This window comes from Gekko japonicus, unplaced genomic scaffold, assembly GCF_001447785.1.
Source record: "Gekko japonicus isolate JY-2015 unplaced genomic scaffold, Gekko_japonicus_V1.1 scaffold196, whole genome shotgun sequence".
NCBI classification, from domain to species: Eukaryota; Metazoa; Chordata; class Lepidosauria; order Squamata; family Gekkonidae; genus Gekko; species Gekko japonicus.
The window spans coordinates 1,532,864-1,558,662 of NW_015173129.1; the positions used below are offsets into that span (position 1 = coordinate 1,532,864).

Sequence of the window (25,799 nt, forward strand, 5' to 3'; positions counted from 1 at the left end):
TGGATCCCCCCCCCCCCGTCTCTGACTAGCGCGGCTGCTGGAGCAGCGCTCGCTAGGTCTCTAAGCCCCATTCCGGCAGCGCGCGAAGCTGCGCACCGCCGGGCAAAACCTCCCTCCCCTCCAGGAGCCGGCTTGCTGAGGTTCCTGCAGCTGCAAGGAACTCGAGCAAGCCAAGGGAAGGCGGTTGAAAGCGCTCCCCCTCCCGGAGCCGGGCTCCCCGCAGGCAGGCCAGGAATGACAGCGGAGGGGCTGGGGAGGGGGAGGGGCTGGGGAGGGGCGTCCTGGGCTTACTGCCGGAGCTACGTTCTGCCCCGCTCCGGCAGGAAAAGACCCCTGGCTATGAATTGCACATGAGGTGATTGTAGATAATTCTGTTCCTTGGTCAATTGTTTACCAATTTTGTTTCTTTATGATAGGATTTGGCTCTTTTTAAAAAGATTAAAGCATTTTTATGCCTGTTTCTGAATTTTAAAACATTCCCAAATATTAGAGATTTTTAAACAGCTGTGAAAAGCAACAAGTAGATACAGTGAAATAAGTTATGTTAGGCATCTAATACAAAACCATATTTGTTTCATTACTTAATCTCAGTGAAGTGGAATACTTTTTTTCATCATTGTTCCAACACTACTAAATTCAAGGAAACGAGTTTACAAATAATTGTTTTCCAGTGGTTTTAAGAATATCACTGGTAGAATAATTTTTTATTAAAATTGGTGATTAATATTTACTATAAAGCCTATACCATAAAAACAAATTTTGATATCTGGCAAGTAAAAAGTGAACTAAACTAGAAATCTCTCTGAGTTAATCAATGTCTAGGATACAGTATATCATTTGCAACTTTTAGCAAAGGATAACAGAATTACCGTATTTTCCGGCGTATAAGACGACTGGGCGTATAAGACGACCCCCCACTTCTGAGAAGATTTCCCTGGGTTAAAAAGTAGTCTTATACGCAGGAAAATACGGTATTGATGAAAATTTCTGAATTGAGTATTACCCAAGTGGCCTACAGGTGTATACACCAAAACTGTAGGAGCATCCCTCTTTTTTGTGTGTGTCAGAAGTCTATACAGAAGCATGCTCTAGGCAATTATTAGGTACTGTTAGGTGTATACCATCGTACAAGATATGATAATGGTGTGCAGATTCTTAGAAATAAACAACATTGGTTCAAAGTTAATGTATTAACAAAAGAATAATTGCTAAGCTAATTAGCAAATGTGAATACAGAGTTGGAAACACATGTGCACACATCTTAATTTCTACTAAATCCTAATCTAAGCATGTATTATTAATCTAAAGAGAGATGGGGAGGGAAAGAAGAGAAGAAAGAATGAGTCTGTCCTGGCAGGTGAAGTCCAGTAAGGTTCATCTGTCCTGGAATATGCTAGGTGCAGAGTAGGTCAGCTGGGCTGGAGTGTGAGCAGGATGAGGCATGGGCACAGCTGGTCCTTCTGTAACTAGCTATGAGCAGGGACATTCTTCATATGCCCATTCCTCTTCTGAAGAGACCTCCGCCCCTTCAGGGTTAGCTGTGCCCAGCTGACCTATGATATCATTGTGGGAAGGCGAAAGCAGCTTAGATGACAGTGGGTAGAAGAGTGGAGGGTAGTCTTTTGTTGTTGTTGTAGTTGTTCAGTCGCAGTCCGACTCTTTGTGACCCCATGGACCACATCACGCCCTCCTGTCCTCCATCATGCTCCGGAGTTTGCTTAATTTCATGTTCATTACATCAATAACACTGTCTAATCATCTCATCCTTTGCCGTCCCCTTCTTCTTCGACCTTCAATCTTTCCCAGCATCAGGGTCTTCTCCAGTGAGTGCTCCCTTCTCATAATTCAAAAGAATCTATTCTTTGGCGCTCAGCCTTCCTTATAGTCCAACTCTCACGGGTCTTAAGGGCATCTATATTTGGTGGCAGGGCTGGTGTAAGGTTATGCACACATTCCCCACTTTGCAGTCTCATGCAGGGGTTTGGAGCCAGTTACTGGAACCCAGCAGAGAGATAGGACCCAACTGCTGGAACAAAAAGCTGGAGTTCTTGGGGGTAACTTTATACCATAAAAGTGTTAAGATAGTGGGAGGGGGAAAGATAGTTCTCAAAGTAGATTGGATTCTAGCAAAAATAATGTAAGCCTTATTGGTGGATCTGAGGAAAAATGGCTGTGTGGGAAGGGGGAAATTGGGATGCTAATGTTTTCTTCAATGAGATTTGTGAGCCAAATGGAATAATAAAACTAAGTTAATATGGTCACTGTTTGGTTAGGTTGAATTCTGGGGGAAAACATATCAAAAAGAAATAAAGGTATCAGACTCAAAGATGAATAAGTTAACATGTCACTGCTAAATCTCAGACAGATTCTTTTGGTGCTTGCATAATGCTGGAACTGAGTAACTGAGACATTGTTATCACCTATGAATAGGGAGTTAGTGCACTTGCTTTCATCTGTTCCCAAGCATATTGTCAATTACATTTCTTTCCCTCTTTGAAGTAGAGGATACACTTTGCTATGCTGAGATTCCCTTCTGCTTTCTAGTTTAGAGAAATACATACCCTTCTACTATTCCAAATGTTGGGTGACGCTAAATTAAAAAATAAATAAGGATGCATACCCCTTCTGGAGGATCTATGGAGGGATCCCAGTTATGCCTATATACACTGAACTGAGCACTTACTGCCAACAGCAAATATAGTTTTATCTAATTAATGCAAATTATGAAATCAGTGTAGCTAACAGCAGTCAAAATGCTAAGAGGAATGCCTGCAATTTCTGGGATTTTTATGGCTCAGGAGGTACAATATTGTACTTCATAGATTGTACTTCCTTATATGAACCCATGTACTTATACTCCTCTTCCTGCTGGTGTTTGGCAACAGAAGAGAAGTTGTTCAGCTAATGTTATGTACATGGCTGTAAGTATTATGTAGTTTGGCCCTTGTTTGCAAGCAGTGTGTCAAGGATCTTTGTACTAGTTGTAGTTTAAACTAGCGTTATAGCTGACTGAGCAATTTCAGCGTAGCAAGAGCTATGCTCCCTCATCCAGAGCTTTCATGTCCACCACCTTGAGCCAGCTGTAAAATGGCAGTTTGGGGGAGAGCCAGTCACAAAAATAAGGTGACCTGCAGGTAAAAGAAGAAAATGCACATGTGAATATTACAGATTAGGGAGTCTAACACTGAACCAATGGGCTGTATCTAGCAATGCATGAGTGGAAAGGAAAATGTACCTAACACATTTCTGTTTGTGTAAGCAGTAGCACAATGGCTGCAGCAACACACAACATTTTAACATAATTTGTAATGAAATCACAATATGTATATTGGTACAAAGGAATGTGCAAACAGATGTTTCACACAATTTGATTAATGTTGAAATTGTGTCAGATTATATACCTTTTGCTATGTCTTGCACATACAGAAAAAATAGTGGGGATACAATCACTTTCACAATGCTAGAAGACAGCAAGGAGTAATTTTTGCTCTTCTGCTTGTCCAAGGACTGTTGCACATGTAGAAATCTCTGGGATCCAATCCATAGTCCGCCTGTTGATGTTGGGGAGAAATGAGACTAAGAATAATCTGTGACATTGTGGCAGATAATTCCCCACTCAGGCAACCATGAGCAATGCCTTTTATGTTTCACTGAAGAGCATGACATCTCGTATTGCTCTATGTGTCACCAATTCACCCCAAGGCAGCGCATGGTAGGGGCTCCTGCCTAAAAGCAACAGTTTGGGGGAAACCGTATCCATCGTTACTCAAGAGAAAGATCCAAGCACCATTCCACCTTCCACTGTGGACAGACAGATCCAAGTTTCCTCAGCTCCAAGCCTGAACCCAACCATACCAGACCCATCAAAAATTATGGAGAAGACCACAAGCACTGTCCCTGCATCCCAGAGCATAGCTTCTCAGAACTACCATTAAAGAAGGCAAGGTGCAAACACAAGCACGCAGAGAAGCCTCCCAAGTCAAAGTTGCCATCCACCTTATTCCATCTTTGTCATAAAGACCTGGTCCCTCATAAGTCATCTTGAAACTGGTCAATGAGTCAGTCCCCATTCCGAAAACACCTTCCCCCTCATGTTGCTCACCATCCTTATCCCTCTGCCTCAGAAGGCGAAGTATGGGACTTGGAATCCCCTACCCCATGTTATCAGCCCCCTTCATCTTACTGTTTGGATCCACTATCCCCGTAGGTGCCAACAAGTTTGTATTTAATGCCATCCTTTTTTTTTTTGGCCCCCCAGAGGGGATTTTTTAATTGCATTTTTAAATAGACTACAAACTACAACGAAAAAATAGGGAAGGGTAGCTACATCTAGGGAGAAAGGAAAGAAAACCACTAATAACTAAAACCCCAAGAATAGGAGATCATAACAACATGTTATGTTAATGTTAGTCTAAAATTGCTATTATCACATTGAACATAGTCGGTTATGCTAAAATATTTATCTTTTTTATCCATTAATTTAACTGTTTAAAGAGAACCTCAAGAGCATCATCAATAATAAAGAAAAAATTTAAGGCACAATTCAGAGTCCTTCAGCCTTCATTTTGTTTTATATTTTCTAATTCTCAATTGGTATGCACGTTTGGGGGCAGCCGCCCCCTTTTTGGAAGCAGAATCTTCGTCAGAAGACACCGAGTCCAATTCGCCACTGGATTTGCTGTCATCTTCTTAGCAACCTCGGCTGTCTCTCCCAGTTGCAATTTCAGGAACTCACGTGCTTTGGAGACAGAATCAATCTTTTATTTTTTATCGTGTAGTTTGAAAACGTCGCCTTCTGGAATTAACCATCTATAGGCAATGCTGTTTGTTTGGAGAAAAAGGATTAAATCTTTATATTTCTTCCTCTTTTGTCTTATTTCAAATGGGATGTCTTTTAGAATCCTGATGGTATTGTCCCCCATTTTCAAGGGTACTCCAGTAGTTCCTTTCAGGATTAAATCCCTCACATGTCTCTTCAAGAATCTAACCACTATCTCCCCAGGCAGATTATTTTTCTTGAGGTATACGGAATAGGCCCTATAGACCACATCCATTTTGCTTACAATATAATCTGCTTTCAAATCTGTAACTGGGGCTAATGCTTCACTCAAGTTGCTTTAGATTCTCGTCTTTTAATTCTGGGACTCCTTGGAACCGGAGGATCAAATTTGCTTTCTCCATTTGTAGCTGTAGAAGTTGAGATTCGTCCGAAGCTTGCTTTCCCCCCAGCTTTTGCACCTTTTTCTTAACTTTTTTGGTGTTAGCGTCTATTTCCTTCACCTTCTCAGCTGTTTGCTCCATCATTTTTGAAGTTTCAGTCAATTGGAGCTGCTGAGTTGCAAGGTTCTGATTTAGAGTTGTCAGCTGTTGGTTCATATTGGTCATCTGGTCCAGCAGAGGGCACAAGGAGTCTGCCAACATTTTGGAGATCTCAGTGACCTCTTCTGGTCGAGGGCTCATGTTCCCCGCTAGTTTCACTTTTGCTAGTCTCCGTCTTCTTCCCCACCATCTTTATGGATTGTTTACTTTTACAAAAGCTTGCTAAAGTCTCTGAAATTCGCCCATGCGCCTATTTGCGCTCTAGTAAGTCTCTCAAAACAGATTTCAACGCTTTTGCTTCCACTCCCCCCTTGGTATATCGTTTCTTAGTTCATGCGTATGGGATGGGCCCCTCCCCCACTCGCTTCTCTCACCGTTCCTGGGGGGAGCTTTCTTTTTAAATTCTTGTATTCGCTTTAACCCGACTCACTGTTCATTGTTGGTCATACGACCTCGCTCGGAACACGTTTCAGCCGCTCGATCTCCGACGCTTGTCTCGGTCAGCGGCTTTAGTTCCATATTGACACTCAGCGGCAAGACCGTCGGGGTGGAGGAGCGCCTCAATTCCCCAGCATCGCGCTGGTGAAGAGGTTGCCCCTCAAAAGCCCCATGGCCTCCACTCCTATCCGCTGGTGCACAGATCACATCCCCAGGAGGTCCAGGAGATGCCTTCACCAGCATGTCGCCATAAACTGGAAGTCTCTGTTTAATGTCATCCTGATTACTGTGCCAAGACCTCCAATGTGACTATTGGGACCAGTGCTGGGATCCATATGCTCCACTCAGTTCTGATCAAGCAAAAGCAGGCCCTTACCCTACAGATGTTCCAGATCTACCTCCAGATCCACAAGGAGAAGTCAACTCCCTGGGGAATTTAGCCTTCAATTATGATCAACCTGCTTAGGAGGACAGAGAGCCAGACTATGCCTCTGAACCTTCACCCAAGGTTATTGTGCCAGTACCATTGATAATACTCTTCTCGTGAGGACCTGCACATATATAATGGACAAGTTATCTAAAGGGCCAGATCCCTCAAAATCAATGTTTTTTGTATACCCCAAATAGTGATGGATTCAGTATTTAGGGTTATTCATACCAGAAATAGAGGACCTGTTACCTTCCCTGTGAAGGGAAGCCTACTGGAAGTCACGACCTTGGCTACATCCAGCATCAGCATTGCCTTCTGCTAGGCATATTGAAAACCCATACAGAACCAAGAAGGAAGGATGTCCTCACCTATTTCAACATCCTGCAGTTAATTCCCTCATTGTAGACGACATCCAAGGGAAGAACAAGGGCACTCAGCATTCAGCCTCTATTGACAGGGAAGGCTGCAAATTAGATGGGTTAGGAAGAAAAATCTATGCTTCCTTTTCTCTCAGCTTCAAGATTGCCAGTTGTCAATGCATCATGGCCCACTATCATCTTTTCCTTTATGATGGCATCGCACACTATCTTGAATGTTGCCTGATAACAAATGCAAACTGGCAAAACTCCTTGTCTTAGAAGCATCAAAGCTGTCCAAGCACCAAGTTTCTGCTGCCAAACAGTCAGCCAGCTGTGCAGCCCATGGTCTGGCCACAGCAGTCACACTCTGTAGACACTCCTGTTTAGATCCATGGCATTTCCCCAAGAAGCTCACACCAGAACCAAGGACCTGCCCTTTGAGCTCATGGACCCAAAATGCAGAAGGCACACTTACTGCTAAAAGTCTAGAGGAGATCCCCTCCACTCCTTCCACTGCTAAAACAAGACCCTATTACAGATCATACTACTCAGCTGTCAGAAGAAGAGGTCATCCCACATCTTAACCTTTGTTCCCTAGTAGGCTTCCCTATATACCTACTGGCCAACCACATTTCCAACAGTGGAGGAGGTTCCCCACTCCAAGGGGCAAAGCCAGACCTCAGTTGCCCAAACCCTCTCAACCTATAAGACAGGGTTTTTGGCAATTACAGCTCACATCCAGCTCATCAACCAACAGGTGGTCCGCATCTTTACCATCCTGCTTGGCAAGACGTTCTGCAAGATCAGTAGGTACACACCGTCATAACAAAGGGATATGTGATAGGATCTGCCTCCCTATCAAACCTATTCCTCTTCCTCATCCAACCTTGCCACCCCCTCTCCAGAACTCCTTGCAGAGGTTAATACTTTTCTTAGCAGAAAAGTGATTGTGAAAATGTCTGCAAAAGATCATCACTCCAGATTTTACTCAAGATCCTTTCTGGTTAAAAAAAAATGGGGGAGGGGGGAGAATGAGACCTATTCTAAATCTGAAAGGTGTAAACAACTTCCTGTTATTTAAAGAATGCTTAGAATGTTAACTATTCCCAATGTCCTTCCTCTGTTATGCCAGGGCATGTGATTTATAATGCTAGACCTGCTGGATGCATACTTCCACATAAAGATAAGGCCTAACCATCACAAATACCTTCATTTCCAATGCATTTCTCACCACTTCAAATATGTTACTTTCCTTTAGGCAAGCTACAGCTCCCAGGATATTTACCAAGGTGATAGCAGTGGTAGTAGCCCACCAAAGAAAGCTAGGATGTGAGATATGCCTGTAGCTGGACAATTGACAGTGCAGATACTAAACCCAAACTTTAGCAGCCTTATATACCAATTTAGGGGCACTCGAAGCATTGAATCTAAAAGTCAATGTGAATTAATCCAAGTTAGAACACATGCAAAGGGCATCCTTCATAGGCACTGTATTAGACTCCACTCTAACCAGAGCCTTCCTACCTCCAGAAAGAGTACTGGCAATCGTGCTACATATAATCAGTTGCCAGAAACTATGCTTTCAGCCAGCCATTCTCCTCAAAAAAACTGTTGGGATTAATGCTCTAGAACAGGTGTGGCCAAACTGTGGCTCGGGAGCCACATGCGGCTCTTTCACACACATTGTGTGGCTCCCGCTACAGTGGCTAGGGAAGCAAAGGGGAGGCATGCCTCTCCAATTGCTCTTTCCTTCCCCAGCCAGTGCAGAGACAGAAAGCAACTTGAACTTTAAATGCACCCCACCCCACCCCATCAGCCGGCTTGGAGAAGGCATTTGTCTCTTTAAATCCCGTCTACAAGCCAAACTAGCCGGCATGGGGGCAGGGGGGACTTGGAGGACACATTTAATGTTAAAGTTGCTTTCTTTCCACCTCTCCCTCTTTCCCCCATCTATTTGCTTTCTTTCCACCTTTCTTTCCCTTTCTCTTTCTCCCCTCCCCCCATCTAAAGTTATCAATTTAATATTAATAAAAGCAAATTTGCATATTTTGCAATAAAAACGTGTGCAATATTTGTTCATGTCTTGCGACTCTCAAATATATGACGTTTATACTATGTGGCTCTTACGTTAAGCAAGTTTAACCACCCCCGCTCTAGAACCATCCAAAGTTTTCTCTTTTTAAGGCTTCTGATGGGGGGGGGGCTTCAAGCTTCACCTTCCTTTTGGTGGCAGTGCTGCTAGGCAGTCTGTTAGTCTGCCAGATGTTATTCCTTTTCCTTCCCTTTGATCAATCCCAACAAAGTGAATTGTTCCTGGAATCACATCTTTTTCTGGGGGAAACTAGCCACAGAAATAACCTTTTGGCATCACACAGCAACTACACCTACTGTTTTTAGATTGGCTGAGCTGTTTTCTTGGGCTGCTGAATGATTCCTGTGGCAGCTGTTTAGAGTGTCTCAGGTATGGGTGGGATGGAACTGATTGATCCGCTACATTATTTATCTCTTTAAGTCTAGATAGATTTGTTTTAATTAAATGCTTCTAACCCTCTTTTCTCCTGGAAGAGAAAATGTCTCATAAATACATTCAGGTATCAGTTCAGATGATGATATATAGTCAAAGCACATAAAAACAAAGGAAGCCAGAACTGGAGACTTGCCCCTGGAACTGGAGATGTGTCCTCCTAACTTAATCTTTCACCTTGTTCTAAGGCATGGACCTGGAATAAATAGGTAACCAAAGCAAGGCTTTCAAGATAGAAATAAACAGCAAAAGTGACTAGCATCATGTAATAATTAGGCTGTCAGTTTTTCAAAATCTGTTGAAATTTTTGAATTCAAAATTTTGATATGTAAATGAAAATACATTAAAAAGGATTTTACTATTAGATCTAATTAAAACAGATATTATTATTATCGGAAAGCAGTAGAGAGGAAGGCAGTTCATACTAAAATTTGTTGTATGATGACAATATCAAAGGCTTGCAGTCAGGCCTTTTGTCCTGACTGTACTGTTTTTGAAGTTGAGTTCTTCTGAGAAATAGAGCAGTGTTGTGAGAATCTGTAAATGCGTCCAAATACTTGGGGAATAGCCTTCCTGCTGTTCTTTGAAAATGTTGGATGTGAAATTCTAAATCAGATGCCTGTTATGATCATGGAAGTTGTGCAGGAAAACAACTGTGTATAAATGGAAGCCTGTATATTGCTAGAATATGCATGATTGCAGTGCCTCTGTATACAGTCTGTGCATAGGAATAGGTTATTCCTTTTTGCAGGAATCCCTGACAGTGGAAACTTGGAGAAAGGTTTTGCTTGATTCTACCCCTGCCTTAGATATAAGTAGCAACTATTCATGGGAGATCTCTCCACAATTACAAAATTCACAAGGAGATGGTGTCTTCTTTCTCTTTGGTCTGAGTTTAAACACAGAAAATATTTCATACTGCAGGAAAGTTATGATTTCTTGAAATTGTGTTGGATTAGATCCAGTCTCCTTTTTCCATGAGTGGAAGGACTCTTATACATGTACTTCGATGTATACAGTTAGCAGCTTGGCTGACCAGCATCTGTTCTTTGTACACTTTCTCTTGCTTTGTGCTTGTAATGTAGTTGTACTCTCGATTGCGTGCATTGTTCTTTGATGCTGTGATATCATTCATGGGACAGCTTGGTTTAGTGATACTGGCATGCAAGAATGTCCTTATGTTATGTCCTTCTCTGAACCGCCTTTTCTAACCTTGGCATGGAGGAGCAGGACCAGCATTTGTACTTGAAAAGATATGTCTTACCAATGCAGTCAAACTTAAAAGCAGGTCTAGTTAGGATTTTTTTTCCCCCCAAAGATATGTCTTACCAATGCAGTCAAACATAAAAGCAGGTCTAGTTAGGATTCTTTTTTTTCCCCTGAAGTGTTTCTAATGAGAAGCTAGCTATTTTTTTTCCAGTTTATTTATTTTATTTTTTCAAAACAAGTTGTACCAATCTGTTGCCAGTAACAAAGATACATTAACATAAAAGTGCGTCTCATTAAAACTTGAAGCTTTCAGTAATATTAATAGGGAAATTTTGAGATCAGAAGGAATTTAAATTCTCAACATTTCAGAAACAGCGCTACTAACAATATTATTAAAAGGGTCTCTACATATGATAGAAAATTGCTTTATTCTGAGAACAGTGCCAACAGACACTTGCTGCTGTATTATAGATCTGAGCAGTCTTCCAGAGTGTTAAATGCCACTGTGTTGCCATTTGCAAGGTGTTTTCCAAAATATTAATATAAAAGAACAAATGGGGGACCTGCAAGGATTTGCAGTGGGAATCGCATTTCCTCTCACTTGCTATTTCCCTTCACTGAGAGAGCCATAACCTTTCCCCTTTCCCTGCTTTCGTCATTCCTTCCCACCCACCAACCAACTTACCTTTATCTGACCCTCATCTTAAACATGCCCCCCCCCCCCCGCATCCAGAGAAACTATCGCCAAGTTGTGCAATACTAGCTGTCAGGCCAGGCCAAGTTGCGTGTGTGTGGGGGAACCCACAAGGCCTTGCGGGCGGCAACTCATTTTCCCAATGTACCCCTTCCTGACACTATTTCTTCTTTCCTTCCTCCTGGCAACCCCATATCCTTGCCTTTCCCTGCTACCTTCAGTCTTTCCCAACCGCCAACTTGCTTTTTATCTGTCCCCCATCTTCAAATATATTTATTTATTTGCTTCATTTATACCCTGATTTTCTCCACAATGGGGGGTCCAAGGCTTGCATCATTCTCCTGCCCTCCATTTTATCCTCAAAATCGCCACTGTGAGGTAGATCAGGCTGAGAGAGAGTGACTGGTTCGAGGTCACCCAATGAGTTTCTGTGGCAGTGTGGAGATTCAAACCAGGATTTCCCAGACCCTAGTCTGAAACGCTAACCACTACACCATGCTGGATTTATGGGGTGGCTTCTGTTGAACAGTAGGAATCAGCCAGTCCTGGGTGAGTCATGCAGGTTATGTGGTATCAAGGTTGTTGCAAGGCCTAGCCTTGATGAGTCCTTCCTCAAAGGCCAAAACAGCTTTTGAGAGGACCCTGCCTCCTCACCCTGCCTTTTACTGACAGATACTAAGTCTTGAAGGTTGGTGATTGTTGTGGTTAGGGTTGCCAGCTTCCAGGTGGGGTCTGGAGATCTCCTGCTTGTACAGCTGATCTCCAGCTGACAGAGATTAGCTACCGGGGGGGGGGGAAATGGCTGCTTTGAAGGATGAATTCTATGGCACTGTACCATGCTGAGGCCCCTCCCCTCCCCAAACTCTGCCCTCTCCTGGTTCCACCCCCAAAATGTCCAGGTATTTTCCAACTCAGACATGGCAACCCTAGTTGTGGTTGCTTAGCAATGGCCAGTGAGGCCATTGGTTTCTTAAAGCTACAAGTGTTGTTTCTCATCATCATCATCACCACCACCACCACCACCACCTTTATTGGCATAGCAGTAACAACAAAGGAGAGCTAACAATACAGTTTGCCAAATAGGCAAAATAAAAGCAATGTAAATACAAATAACTATAGTGTTGAACAATACGTCACTAAGATTAAAACCAATTACAGCGAATAAGCTTAACAAACAGAGAAGGAAAGAGAAATGTTATAAAACATGGTTAGACACCATATAGTCTCTCTTTCTCACTCTCTCCCTCCTTCGGCAACACATATACTAAAATTGGAATGAGACAGAGAAGATTAGCATGGCCCCTGTGCAAGGATGACATGCACATTCGTGAAGTGTTGTTTCTCTTATGTGGAGGATTTAAAGATTTCAGATTTTTTTGCATCCCTGAGACATTTTTCAAGTTTGTGGAAAGATTGGTCTTGTCTGTTCATGGCTCCAGTTTCTGGATATAAGTATCCGCAGGTTTGGCCATGTTGAAAATTAGATAAATTGATAATATGGAATTTTATCTGAAAACTTATAAAACTTCATTTCCCCATATTACTCTTGTTAATTCATGTGAGGAGGAATTGGAAGAGATTCTAAGATCAGAATTCATACAAGGAAGGTTTTTTCCAGCCCTGTTTCTGTTGGGCAAAAAATGGTGACCTGAGGAATACAGGTTCTTACTCTTTGAAAACATATGTATTACACATTAATTAGAGGGATTTTGTGCCCCCCCCCGGAAGTCAGGACCATTCAAGGAAAAGGAGGGGGATCTGGATTTATGTAGTTAGGCCTGTTCCAGCAACATGATTAGGCCAAGGCAGCTAAGGTTGCCAGCCCCCAGGTGTGGGCGGGGGGTTCCCCTGCTTTTGGGAGCTCCAAACCACCGCTGGCCAGCTGGCTGGTGGTGGAAGCCCTGCCCCCAAGAGCGACCACCTGGGGCCACCCCTCTCCCTCCCTTCCTGAGAGATTTAAAGGGCTTCAGCTGATCAGTGGGGATCACCTGGTCTGCTGATCAGCTGGAGGGCCCTATAAATCTTTCAGGAGGGAGGGAGAAGGGCTGCTGCCAGCCGCATGCTCCGCTTACAAAAAGACCCTTTAAAGGGTCTTTTTGCAAGTGGGGTGGGGGCCGCAGCACATGGGGCTGATTTCCCAGTGGCAATTCACCACTTGGGATTCAGGCATGCACCCACTGCCCTGCTCACTGTGAATTGCTACTGTGAGCGGTGTGGCGGTACGCATGCCCAAATCCCAAGCAGCGAATCACTGCTGGGAAATCAGCCCTGTGTGCTGCAGCCCCCACCCCACTTGCAAAAAGACCCCGTAAAGGGTCTTTTTGTGAGCACAGTGTGTGGCCAGTGACAGACCCTCTCCCTGCCTCCTGAAACATTTAAAGGTCCCTCCAGCTGATCAGCGGGCCACATGCTCCCCACCAATCAGCTGAAGCCCTTAAAATCTTGCAGGAGGGGAGGGACAGGGGTGGCCCTGGGTGGTTGCTCTTGGTGGGGCTTGGGGTTGTCCCCACCCACCCCAAATTGTCCCCCAAATCCCCCCACTGGAGCAACGAGGGGACCTGACAACCCTAAAGGCAGCTGACCAAAATTATGAGTTCAGCTCTAAAAGGCAATCCACAGAGAGAAGGTTGCCAGCAGAGGGGAAAACAGGTAGTCAGGGCAGAGGAACCAAGTCAGTTTGCAGGATAAGGGAGCAGGCACAAGAAAGGACAAAGCAAGAATCACGGCCTGTGAGTTATGTGCAATAGGTGCTTTGTCTCTATGATAAATATTACTGACAGGAAGAAGAAATTTATATAGGAACAGGAAAGGGTTGTTACCGGTCACAGTGGGGAGAGGTGAAGCAAGGCAGGGAGCTCATAAAGCTCCTTGAGCCTTAAGAGGCCTATGTTTGCCAAAAGACATTCTTCAGCTTCCACAAGATCTGCAGCTCAAGTCTACCTGTGACTGATAGTTGTGACACTGAATTTGGCAAATCAAATAGAATATGCAGGAACCTGTAAAATTTGCAGGGAGTATTTCATTCCCCCCTCCCCCAGTATTTTCTCTTCCCTTCCCTGAAAGCCCCCATAACCTCTCCTCTTTTTCTGCTTCCTTCTCTCTTCCCACCCAACCTGCTCCTCTGTCTTCAGCTTCCCCCCACCCTGAGCACTCTCTGTGTAGGAAACTGTGGCACAGTTTTGTGTTGCTAATCACTGGGCAAGGCTCACTTGCATAGTAAGGAACCCTCAAGTTCAGGGGGGATACAACATTTCCCCCGTATCCCCATTTCCACATCATTTCTACTTCCCCTCCTGGCAACCCCTGTCTCCTCTCCCCATCCCTTGCCTCATTCTCTGCTTCTTGGCTGTTCACCAACTTACCTTTTATCTGTCTCCCATCTTCAGCTATATTTATTATTGATTTACTTCATTTATACTCTGCTTTTCTCCACAATGGGGACCAAAGCAGTTTACATTATTCCACTCTCCTCCCTTTCGTCTTCACAATAACCCTGTAAGGTGGATTGGGCTAAAAGTATGTAACCCCCCCAAATCACCCAGTGAGCTTCCACAGCAAGAGGGGAATTCAAACATGGGTCCCACAGACCCTTCTCTGAAGTTGTAACCACTACACCACATTGACTTTCATAGGGTGGCTGATGTTGAACAGTGGCAAGCAGCCAGGCCTACCTGAGTTATGCAAGTCATGTGGTATCACATCACCCATTGCTGCCAGACCTGCCTCCAATGAGTTCTCCCTCAAAGGCCAAAAGGTAAAGGTTTCCTTGCGTTGCAATTATTTTAGCCAATAGGGGTTTGATTCCTGTAGCTTTCTAAGAATAATAGTGTGATATCATTAAAATTCAATTGTCTAAGAAGGTATCCAAAACTGGATTATAAGATGGTTGGAAAAAAATGAACATGCTGCTTATATTGGGCTATAGTGAGGCAAGACACTGAATTTGGGTAACCTGATGGTTTTAATACTCCAACTATCCCATTTTTATTCTGCTGTTCCTCCAGTAAGCTCAGGGTGGGTACATGGTTCTCCCATCTGCATTTTATCCTCATAGCAACTATGAGAGGTAGGTCAGAGTGACTGACCCAAGATTACTTAACAAATTTCAGTGGGGATTGGAACACAGATCTCCAAGATCCTAGTCCAGCATTCTAACCACTACACTACACTGTCACTTTCATGCTTGCGAGTATGATTCAGATATTATCAGAGAACAGCAAGTTTCTTGCTTTATAAAAGTTATTTATTTGTGTATTTAAAACATTTTAAGGCTGTCTTTTCACCCACCTTAGGGGTCCCCAAGGTGATGAACAATTAAACAAGTTAAAAACTCTTGTAGCTACATGCATGAAGGAGGTGGAGGGTCAGTGAGAATCAGTGAGAGAACCCCAAACAAAACAGAAGAGTCTTCATTTGCTGGTGGAAGACAGTGAATAGACAGGGACAATTGAGTCTCCATGGAGTGGGAATTCAGAATTTTGCAGCCACAAGCAAGAACACCCTTTCTCAGGTTGCCACCCTTCTAGCCTCAGATGGCAGGAGCACCTGAAATAGAGCCTCCAGAGATGACTCTAGTGGTTGGGTAGGTTTATATGGGATTAGGCAGTCCTTAATGTGAAGAGTTTAATAATGAGTAGGTTCTATAATGCATTCCACCATGGTTTGCGTTATCTAACAAATAATTAACTAGATGAGAAGTATTAATTGTATCTATGTTTTCTCAGCAAGTAAAATTTTCCCTTCCTTTCCAGGGTGTATTTCAGAAATCGCTGGGTAAAGACTGTCCACCCAGTTGTGCATCAATACTGTTTGATTTCAAGCACACATTCCACCTTTCAGATGCCCCAGAAGGAAGACATTCTTAAGCAACGAGTAGTAGTTGTTACATTGAATACTTCACAATATCTATGTCAACTGGATCTTGAACCTGGTGAGGAAGCATACTCACGTACCTCTGTTTTTGGATTTATGCATTGTGTGACCTTTCTCTGCCATAAGTGAACCCTGCCACAGTGTTTTGTGTGACTGTTGAAGGTGCTGAGTATGTAGAACTATGCTCAGGCTTTTCAGTGTCTGTTATCATTGTAAAGTCGTGTACAATATAATCTTACTTTCATTCTGATTCTTGTTTCTTTTAAATATACTGTAGATCATAAGGAAAAAGAAAGTAGCTCTCTGATCTTTTTAAAAAGATCAAAAGGACAGAATGATTGTTTAAAAACTTACAGGAACATAATGTTCATATTTATTCTTTCCCCACATTAGACAGGGCCTTAAAAAGTAAATGTAATGCTTGCCCTTAGGTTGAGTGTTAAAGTAATTCAGATATATCGGATGAGAGGGTAATGCCACATTTTATGAGAAGACTCAGGATCATCTCCTAATATGAACTTAAGGAGAATTCCTTCCTAAACCTGATTGTGCCTGTCAGATAAGGAAGGCAAAAGCAAACATCCCCACTCGTACTTCTTGAAAGAAAATCTCTGATAGCATGAAGTAATTCTCTTGAGCATCTTCTTGTGTCAGTCTGTTTTGAATGCTTTCATGGGAAAGGAATACAGAAATGTTTTGTTTTGGACAATATGCTTCACATGCTTTGCTGCATCTTTCAAAGACTTGGTTTATCAATATTTTAAGAACACTGAATTTTCATTATTCGAGAAGCCATGTACAAATGTTTCATGTGTAAATCGTGCAATTATTTGATACAGTGGCAACAGCAGATTTTCTCTTTTGTGTGTGTGTGTATTTCCACATTAACAATATCAGTGTTTTAAAACTTCTAAAGAGCATGTAGAATTGTTTCACTTTTCATACACTGATATCAGTTCAATATAGAAAAACCATGTACATGCTTTCATGTGTGATGAGTGTGCATATATTTGTGTGATTATGTATATGTAAATGGTAGGAAGCGCAGACTGGCCATGGCTTCCCAGTACGTGCATATAGCAAGTACATGTGTCACATACAAATACACACACTGCATAAAAGCCAGTTTAACTATTTGCAGTTGCAGGTAAATGTTTTAATGGAAGATAAAAATGTCCAGAGCTTCAGTTCAAAGCTATAGTTCAGGGTGTGCTTTTTATTAATTATGCTTGAATGATTGTATCATTGCTACTGATGAATAATTGAACACTTTGATGAGATTTATGCTTCTCTGCTCATCCCTCTTGTGTTGCGTCTCTAAACCCCCCCCTCACATTTTGCTTTGTTCCTGAACTGCATTTTTCACAGGGAAGAGGAGTTTCCCCCTTATTTAAAGAGTCTGAAAAGCACATAGCTCGATTGTGTCTCTCTGCCAGAAAAAATGATAATATAACCTGACCATAAATAGGGCTAACAGTTTAATATATGAAATTCCAGCAAGTCTGGGTAATTTTTATGGATAAGCCATAAGGTGGTTTCTTGAATTGTCTGTTCATTCTTCTTAACTATGCATGCAGCTTTTGTTTTTGGTAGGATGGCAAGTTGACTGAAACAAGCTTGCCAGAATCAGGCATTTGACAAACCACTGTTGTGTTGATTAGGTTTGAAATTAATATCATTTTTGGATACATTACCACCGCTACTTTTATCACATGCTTTTTAACATTTTGTCTGTTTTTGTTTTAAAGGGTTTTTTACACATATTCTGTTAGATGAAGCTGCACAGGCCATGGAGTGCGAGACTATCATGCCTCTAGCATTAGCAAACAAAAATACAAGAATTGTCTTGGCTGGAGATCATATGCAAGTAAGACTTTGTTTTATTAAATTTAGCTCATACAAATCTTTCCTTTAGGGGAGGGGGAATAAAAAGTAATATAGTATAACAGAGAAGAAAATGAGATTATAAACCAGAAAGGACACAGTTCAAATTTCACCTTACCCATTAACTTACTGGGTGACCTGACGAAGCTACTGCCTGTCAGCCTCTGCTGTCCTTGTAAAAAGGGGTTAATAATTTACCTTATACTCTCTGAGCCTTTAAGACCAGATAGGATAAATCTAAACAGAAACCCCTCACACACAGGTTAAGGATTGTTAAAAAGAATGATGATGATGAAGAAGAAGAGTTGGTTTTCATGTCCTGCTTTTCTCTACCTTAAGAAGTCTCAAAGTGTCTTATAATCGTCTTCCCTTCCTTTCCCCACAACATGCACCTTGTGAGATACGTGGGGCTGAGAGTTCTGAGAGAACGGTGACTGGCCCAAGGTCAGCCAGTAGGTTTCATACGGAGGACTTGGGGAATCAAACCCTGTTCTCTGGATTAGAATCCACTGCTTTTAACCAATATGCTATGCTGAGGAATAAGAAATTATCAAAGTTGAGAGGATGTACAGTTTTAAATTATAGTTGCTTGAGGTGATGGAATGTTTCTGAGAATGGAAGTATTTCTGCTCATAGAATAGAACTTTCTTCCCTCCCCCTGCCTCACTGCAGCCCAAAATGCCTTTTGAAATGCTGCTCGGGGGGAAGGGGGGACAGAGAGGAGGCAAGAAGGTTGCATTCTGTGGACAGAAGTTGTTCTGCCCATGGAAACACTTTGCAGGTCCTTGACACTGGTTGTACTGCTGGTTTCCATATCTTTATTTCACGACATGGTGTCTCTAGTAATTCTGGCTTGTTTTATGCATGTCATAGAATAGAGAAGGACTAGATTTCTAGGAACCAAAATACTGGTGGCATCTTATTGTCCTTCCCTCATAGTAACACTTTCTTCTTCCCCCTCACCCAAAGAATATAATGCCAAATCAAATATGCTGGTGTTTCAAGTTAGCTTCAACTTTAGATCTGAGGAAATGGAAGATGACCCATGAAATAAACTCTCTGATCCAATGATGCAGCACTCTGCTTTTGGAGCACATATTGCTGGGAATAACAATTTGAACATGCAAGTAAGGGGAAGGCTTATTTTATCTTCTAGCTCTAGAGTTTTCCCCAGAACTGATGCATCAGAGGTTTTGGCACTGATAGGTCTGAGGTTGTTCTGAGGTCTCTGCATGGTACCACTGTGTTAACAAAAACCATTGCGCAGCCCTAGAGTTGTAGGGACTGTTCATGCATGCCCATCTGTGGGCCAATTTGGGAAAAGACTACAGTACTATTTAACTTTTCATTTATATAGTACTTAAAATTTACCAGCCAAAATTAAAGGCAAGTCTCCACCAGGTGGTTTGCAATCCAAACACCAGGGAGAACAAGCAAGGGCACTATGAAGAATGATAATAAGAAAACATAATTCTCATATGGCAGTGTGTATCCTATAACCTGGAGATCCTGAGATTGTCTGGCAGCCAGAGGTTCTAGCTCTTTTAGTATTATGCACCACTAGGTGGCAAGCTAGACTTTTTTTTAAGGCAAGAGACATTTCAGAGGTGGTTTGCCATTGCCTGCCTCTGCATCATGCTCCTGGTATTCCTTGGAGGTCACCCATCCAACTACTAGCCAGGGCCAACCCTGCTTAGTTTCCAAGAACTGACGAGATTGGGCTAGCCTGGGATATCCAGGTCAGAGCTACAAAGAATGAATGTACTGTTATGCAAAAACTTTACACGCACTTGGCTACATCATAATATATATATTACAGAAGATGAGTTTGTTTTTATTTCATTTTCAGTTAACATAAAAGATAAAAAAGAAGTTTAAAAGAAACCAGGTAAAATGTAGGCTTTAATGAACCTTTTAAATGAAGTGAGGAAATATGCTGGATATTAACATTAAAATGATTCCAAGCTTATCATAAATGAAAGCGGGAGAGCTGTGAGATAGAACAAGAGTTATGAGACATAATACATCCCTCAAGGTTAGTCATGTTCATTAGAACAAGAGTTATGAGACATAATACATTCCTCAAGGTTAGTCTGTTGATGCATAAAAGCTGTAGACTACTTCACAGATGTATATATGTGTTCCACTTCCAATTTATGGTGGGTCTGTGAATTAATAATGTCCTCCAAAATGTCCTAATGCTCAGGTCTTGCAACCTGATGGCTGTGGCTTTCTTTATTGAGTCAATCCACTTCATGTTGGGTTCCTCTTTTCCTGCTCCCTTCAACTTTTCCTAGCATTATTTTCCAATGAGTCTTATCTTCCCATAATGTTCCCAAAGTATGATAGCCTCAGTTTACTCATCTTACCTTACAGTTCAGGCTTGATTTGACCTAGAACCAACTTATTTGTCTTTTTGGTAGTCAACAGTATTCGTAAACGTCTCCTCCAAGAGCACATTTCAAAGGAATGTACGTACTTTCTACCTGTGAGCTTTCTTCATTGTCCAACTTTCACACTCATACCAGTGACACATCCGTACACTTAAGAATCTTTTCTAGTTGCTTCATGGCTACATTCCCAGTCTCAATCACCTTCTGATTTCTTGGTTGTAGTCTTCCTTTTGGTTGATGATGAAGGCAAGGAATAGAAAATCTTGAACAATTTAAATTTCTTCATCATCACACTTAAAGTTGTGTAATTCCACAGTAGTCCTTACTTTTGTCTTCTTGGTGTTTCCAGTGTGATACTGTCAGACACCTTAATCTTGTGGTCCATATTTTTTTTGGGGGGGGGTAATTTTATCTATTTTAGCCTAGCTTGTTATCTCTTTCATGTTGTCATTCTGCCTCTTCTACAGTTGTCTATTGGCTGTTACACTGTCAGCTGAGTTTGGTGGTGTTTGGCTGTGTTTCTGGTCTTGGCAACATTAGCTCCCTTTTGTTTCTTCTTCCCCCTCCCTTGGTTAATTAAGCATGGGAGGGGAGGCTTGGCAAAGAATCTTGACGTTAATTGCTTTCTTTTCCACCTTTCATTTTTCTTTTTCTTTCTTTTTTCTTTCTTATCTGTGTGAAGATTCATTTGGTGTGTTAATTTACTTGGTGTACTAATTGATGAGAGGGAGAAAAAATTCTTAGCCTTACTGAATGTATTGGGTAGAAGAGGAAGGAAGAGGAAAGAGGTATGCACAGTATGAATAATTCTTTGATAGACTACAATCTGCTAAGATACTCAAACTTTTATGGTTGCTGAGACTACAAAAAAATCTTTGATTCTATAAATAAATTATAACTTTTGCCATTCTATAATCAAAATGTGTATAATTTCATACTAATTTAGCTGTCATAACATCTATTCAGGCAGTGCTGGATAAATCAAATGCTCACATATTCTCAGATCAGAAATTGGAGGTACATAATGGGTCTGATAGTGAGATGTAGTTCTCAATAGTGAATAATAAATAATGGTTCCCATTTTTCCTTACAAGAATAGACATATATCATGGAGATCAAGATGGAAGGTAAAGGAACATTTAAGTTTTCAGTTAGGGATTCCAGTTAATGCAGTCAGTTTAGATTTTACTCATTTATTACCCAGTCCTAGGTTGCAAGAAAGAGTCAGGGCAAATCCTGCAAATTATCATCCAGTTAATTTACTATCTATAATTGGCACAGTCTGTGCCCATTTTCTTTCAAAGATACTATCTCAGTGGATGGACAAACATGGCATCTTGAATCCAGCACAATTTATTTTTAGAAGAAAACAGTCATGTATACATTATTGCTTTATTTTATCTTCTATTGCACAAATCTGCTGCATTTATGGATCTTTATCAGGCTTTTGATTTCATACCACGTAATTTCATGTGGAATAAATTTCATTTTATATCAGTTCCTGATACACTATTAATCCTAGTCAAAAATCTTTACCCTGACAACCTTGTCTACATACTCCCCTCGAGAAATTCTCCTTTGTTGCAGTCTATAAAATTGGTAAGGGCATTAGACAGGTATGTGTTATTGCCCTGTTTCTTTTAAATGTATATTTCAATTATTGATAGAAGGTAAAGGAACATTTAAGTTTTCAGTTAGGGATTCCAGTTAATACAGTCAGTTTTTATATTACTCATTTATTACCCAGCCCTTGGTTGGGTAATAAAGACAGGTATGTGTTATTGCCCTGTTTCTTTTAAATCTATATTTCAATTATTTTACCCCTAAGGCTAAGCTTTCTAGTAATCCTTCTGTTCAAGGTCATTCTATTTCTATGCTTCTTTATGCAGGTGATCTTGTTCTGTTAAGTTGTACCTCTATAGGATTTTGGAAATTGATTACGGATTTCTGTCAACTTCTAGAATTCAATTTCAATAAATCGAAAATAGTTATTTTTTTCAAAGAATAAAAAGGTCAAGAAACCCTGGAAAATTGAAGGCAACAGTATTGAATTTGTCAGTCATTTAAAATGTTTTTGAGTTTATTTAAAGTATAATCCTTCATTGACCGTGCATATTAAATTGGTTGTTCAGAAGCTTCATTCATTGTTATCCTCCTTGAGATTGTTTTTTTTAAGGAGACACAATATATACCTGCCCTTCAAAAAATTTACTACAGGTTGTACATCAAAACTATCAGATGTTGTGGCACACCTGATAGTTTTTATGTGCAACCTGTAGTAAATTTTTTGAAGGGCAGGTATATATATGTTGTGGCACACCTGAGACTTCCAGTTGATGGAGCAGCAATGGCGGACGCTCTCCTCACAATGGAGGAGGGCGAATCGCACACCAGCGGCCTGGTGTGGTGCCACCTCAAGTGACACCCCTGTGGAGCCTTTGCGATAGGCTCCAGGCCAGGGGGCTTTTGAGGGGTAGCCTCTTTCATGGCGTAATGCCGGAGAATTGAGGCTCCCCTCCGCCCCGAAGGACCAGTCGCTGAGTGGCCCTTGGGCACAAGCTGGACTGACCGGGACAAGCGCCGGAGATCGAGCGGAATGGTGTAAAATTGAGCGCGGTCAGATAAATTGGCCGACAATGAACGTGAGTTCAGAATAAAACGAAGTAGTTTGAAAAGTGATCCCCCCCCGATCGAAAGAGATTGCAAAGAGGGGCGCCTCTTTTGCAAGAGCAGTAAACGGACACGAAGGGGGTGAGGGGAGGAAGTAAACCGAAAGTGTTTTGAGAGACTTATCTGAATCGTGAAGTCGTTTGGCGAGTTTTCCAAGTTTTGAGGGAGCAGTAGAAACTGTAAACAAAACGGGAAAGATGGCAGCCCAGCAGAGAAAGTTTAAGACGAAACCGGGTGGGCAGAGCCAGAGGCTGGAAGAGGGAACAGATGTCCTCAAACTCCTGGCAGATATGCTTAAGCCGGTGATGGAACAACTCGATGGTATTAACCAACAATCAACTATGATGAACAAAAATTTTGCTGCGCAGCAGCTCCAGCTGAATGAAACAGAGAAAAAAGTGGAGCAGGCAAATGAGAAAATTAAAGAGATAGACACCACAAGCAAGAAGTTGAAGAAAAGGATGGGAGAGGTGGAAACGAGGCAGAATCGCCAAGAGAACCGAGTTTTACAGCTGCAGATGGAAAAAGCTAACATGGTTCTCAGGTTTCAGGGGGTTCCTGAAACAGATCGAGAAGATTTGAAGAAGGTGGTCAGTGAACTTATCGCTCCAGTAGTAAGCTTAACAGCGGATGAACTTGTAAATGAAATGGAAGTAGCATATAGGGCATACTCCAATTACATTAAAAAAAATAGTCTACCTGGAGAAATAGTGGTCAAGTTTGTAAGAAGACAAACAGTCTTTTACCAATTAACCACTAGGTTGGATCCCAACAAACACACAGGATTCCATCCCCACAACAGCCTGTCCTTTCCCAAGAGTCAGACTAATTGGCACAAGGTCTACTCATTGCCAGAGACGGGCCTAACAATTGGGTACTTTAATCTCTGTCAGAAGTAGAGCCAAACCACTCTGCCACACTACCAAGCAGAGCTACCCTTCAGTCTGTCTGCTCTCACTGCTCTCTCCCTGAGGCAGAACTAAATTGCTGTCCTGCTGTGTTTCACTCCAGCATTCGAGAGCCACCTTGGTGTAATAGTTAAGAGCAGCAGACTCTAATCTGGAGAACTGGATTTGATTTCCCACTCCTCCACATTAAGCCAGCTGGGTGACCTTGGGTCAGCCACAGTTCTGTCAGAACTCTCTCAGCCTCACCTACCTCACAGGGTGTCTGTTGTGGGGAGAGGAAAGGAAGGCAATTGGAAGCTGCTCCTTTGGGTAGTGAAGGGCGGGGTATAAAAACCAGCTCTTCCATCACCCTTGGTCATCCCTTGAGGCTTTTCTTTTCTTTTGGCTGCAGGAATAGTCTTTGCTCATTTTCCTTGATAATATCTCTGGTTTCAACCCATAGTTCTTCTGGTTCACATTCACTTAGTAATACAAATCTGTTCTTGACATGGTCTTTAAACTCTTCAGGAATGTTGCGTAGACTGTATTTGGCACTGTGAATGTATTGGTGTTTTTCTTCAGCTTTATTTTGATCTTCGATATTAACAGTTCATGGTCTATACCACAATTGGCTCCTGGTCTTGTTTTAACAGAGAGTATCAAGCTTCTCCATATTCTGCTTCTGATTATTTAATCTATAAAACTTCTATGTCCACATATACGATAATCTATAATGTCACCTGAAATGTGTGTTTGCAATTAATTCTATGAGTTGCTCTCCTGCTTCATTTCGTGCTCCTAGCCCAAATCTTAACAACTATATTTGATTCTTCTTTGTTTCCTACTTTTGTGTTCCAGTCACCTTTTGTTTGTGCGTGTGATTGATTTATTCCTGGATTATATGATTTCAAGCATATCTTGATCCACATTTCTCACGTCCCATGTTCCTGTTACGTACATCAAACAAGTTTGGACTTTCTTTTTGTATCCATTCATGTCAAGAGCGCCAAGACTTTGTCTGCAAAATAGCTCGCAATGCCTCACAGCCAATAGCCAATTCCCTATCATTTGCCTTGCCTTGTGGCAAGGTAGTTAAAGACTGAATTGTTCTAAATAATTGGTCCAGGCAAGAGCTTGCAGACGCAATGAAGGCTGCAAAGAAATCCTTCTTAGCTGCCTTCACTGCCATCTCATAGGCTTTCATAAATGTCCTATAAGATGTTCTCGTGGCTTTATCATGAGCCTTCTGTCACCCTCGCTCTAACTGAGACCATGGCTAGTGACATGGACTGCCTGACAAGGTCTCGAGATTGCAAGAGGAAGGTGGCAGGCTTAACCAGTATGGGAAATTACAGCTGTTTCTATACAAATGCTCGAAGTGTCCGAGGTAAAATCGGGGAGTTGGAGTGCTTGGTGTCAGAGGGAAAAATAGACATTGTGGGTATTTCAGAAACTTGGTGGGATGAGGAAAATCAGTGGGATACGGTGATTCCCGGTTATATATTATATCGGAAGGATAGGGGGGGAGCCTTTAGGGTGAAGTGGTCTGACCATGGAACAGTATCTGCTGTTACCAGAGCCACATTTATCCCCACATCTCTCTTCTATATAAAAGCCAAATGATGGTGGCTTCTGTCCTATGGGGTGGCGAGATTGCATGCGCTCCCTGAGCCATTGGCCCGTCGGCTGCCAGTCAAGACTACTGGCATGCCATTGGCCGGATCTGCTCCTCTTCCCCGCCCACTCCCCTTTCAGCCACTGTTCTCTGTGTCAGAAGCTCTATGTCTCCCGACCAACACAGTTCTCTTGCTTAGCTCCTTTCTGAGACAAAGGTTTCCCTCAGTGGCTGTTGTGAGGAACTCATAGGGTTTCCAGTTCCAGGTAAGGAGGCTAGTTCAAGGAAGCCAGAGTTTGGGGAGGGGAGAGGGGAGGCCTCAGCTGAATAGAATGCCATAGAAGCCACCGGCCAAAGCATTCTAACTTCTCCCTCAGTGGCTGTTGGTAGGCAACCAAGCTTGGCTCTGCCAGTAAATAGACAAAGGAACAAAACCCTTTCTACGCCTCTGTGAGGAACTCATAGGGCCCAGTCCTGAGTATGGTTGCCAGATCCAGGTTTGGAA

General features: G+C 42.2%; 1 protein-coding gene across 1 annotated transcript in view; it reads left to right on the forward strand.

Annotated features, from left to right (window-relative positions):
• The window catches only part of LOC107119568 (probable helicase with zinc finger domain), a gene marked incomplete at its 3' end in the record, with an annotated part of 135,928 nt that overhangs the window by 87,368 nt on the left and 22,761 nt on the right, over window positions 1-25,799 (forward strand). The window contains exons 15-16 of the mRNA XM_015422077.1: window positions 15,725-15,903; window positions 17,594-17,712. Of these exons, the coding sequence (XP_015277563.1) occupies window positions 15,725-15,903; window positions 17,594-17,712 (298 nt within the window). The remainder of the gene's footprint in view (window positions 1-15,724; window positions 15,904-17,593; window positions 17,713-25,799) is intronic.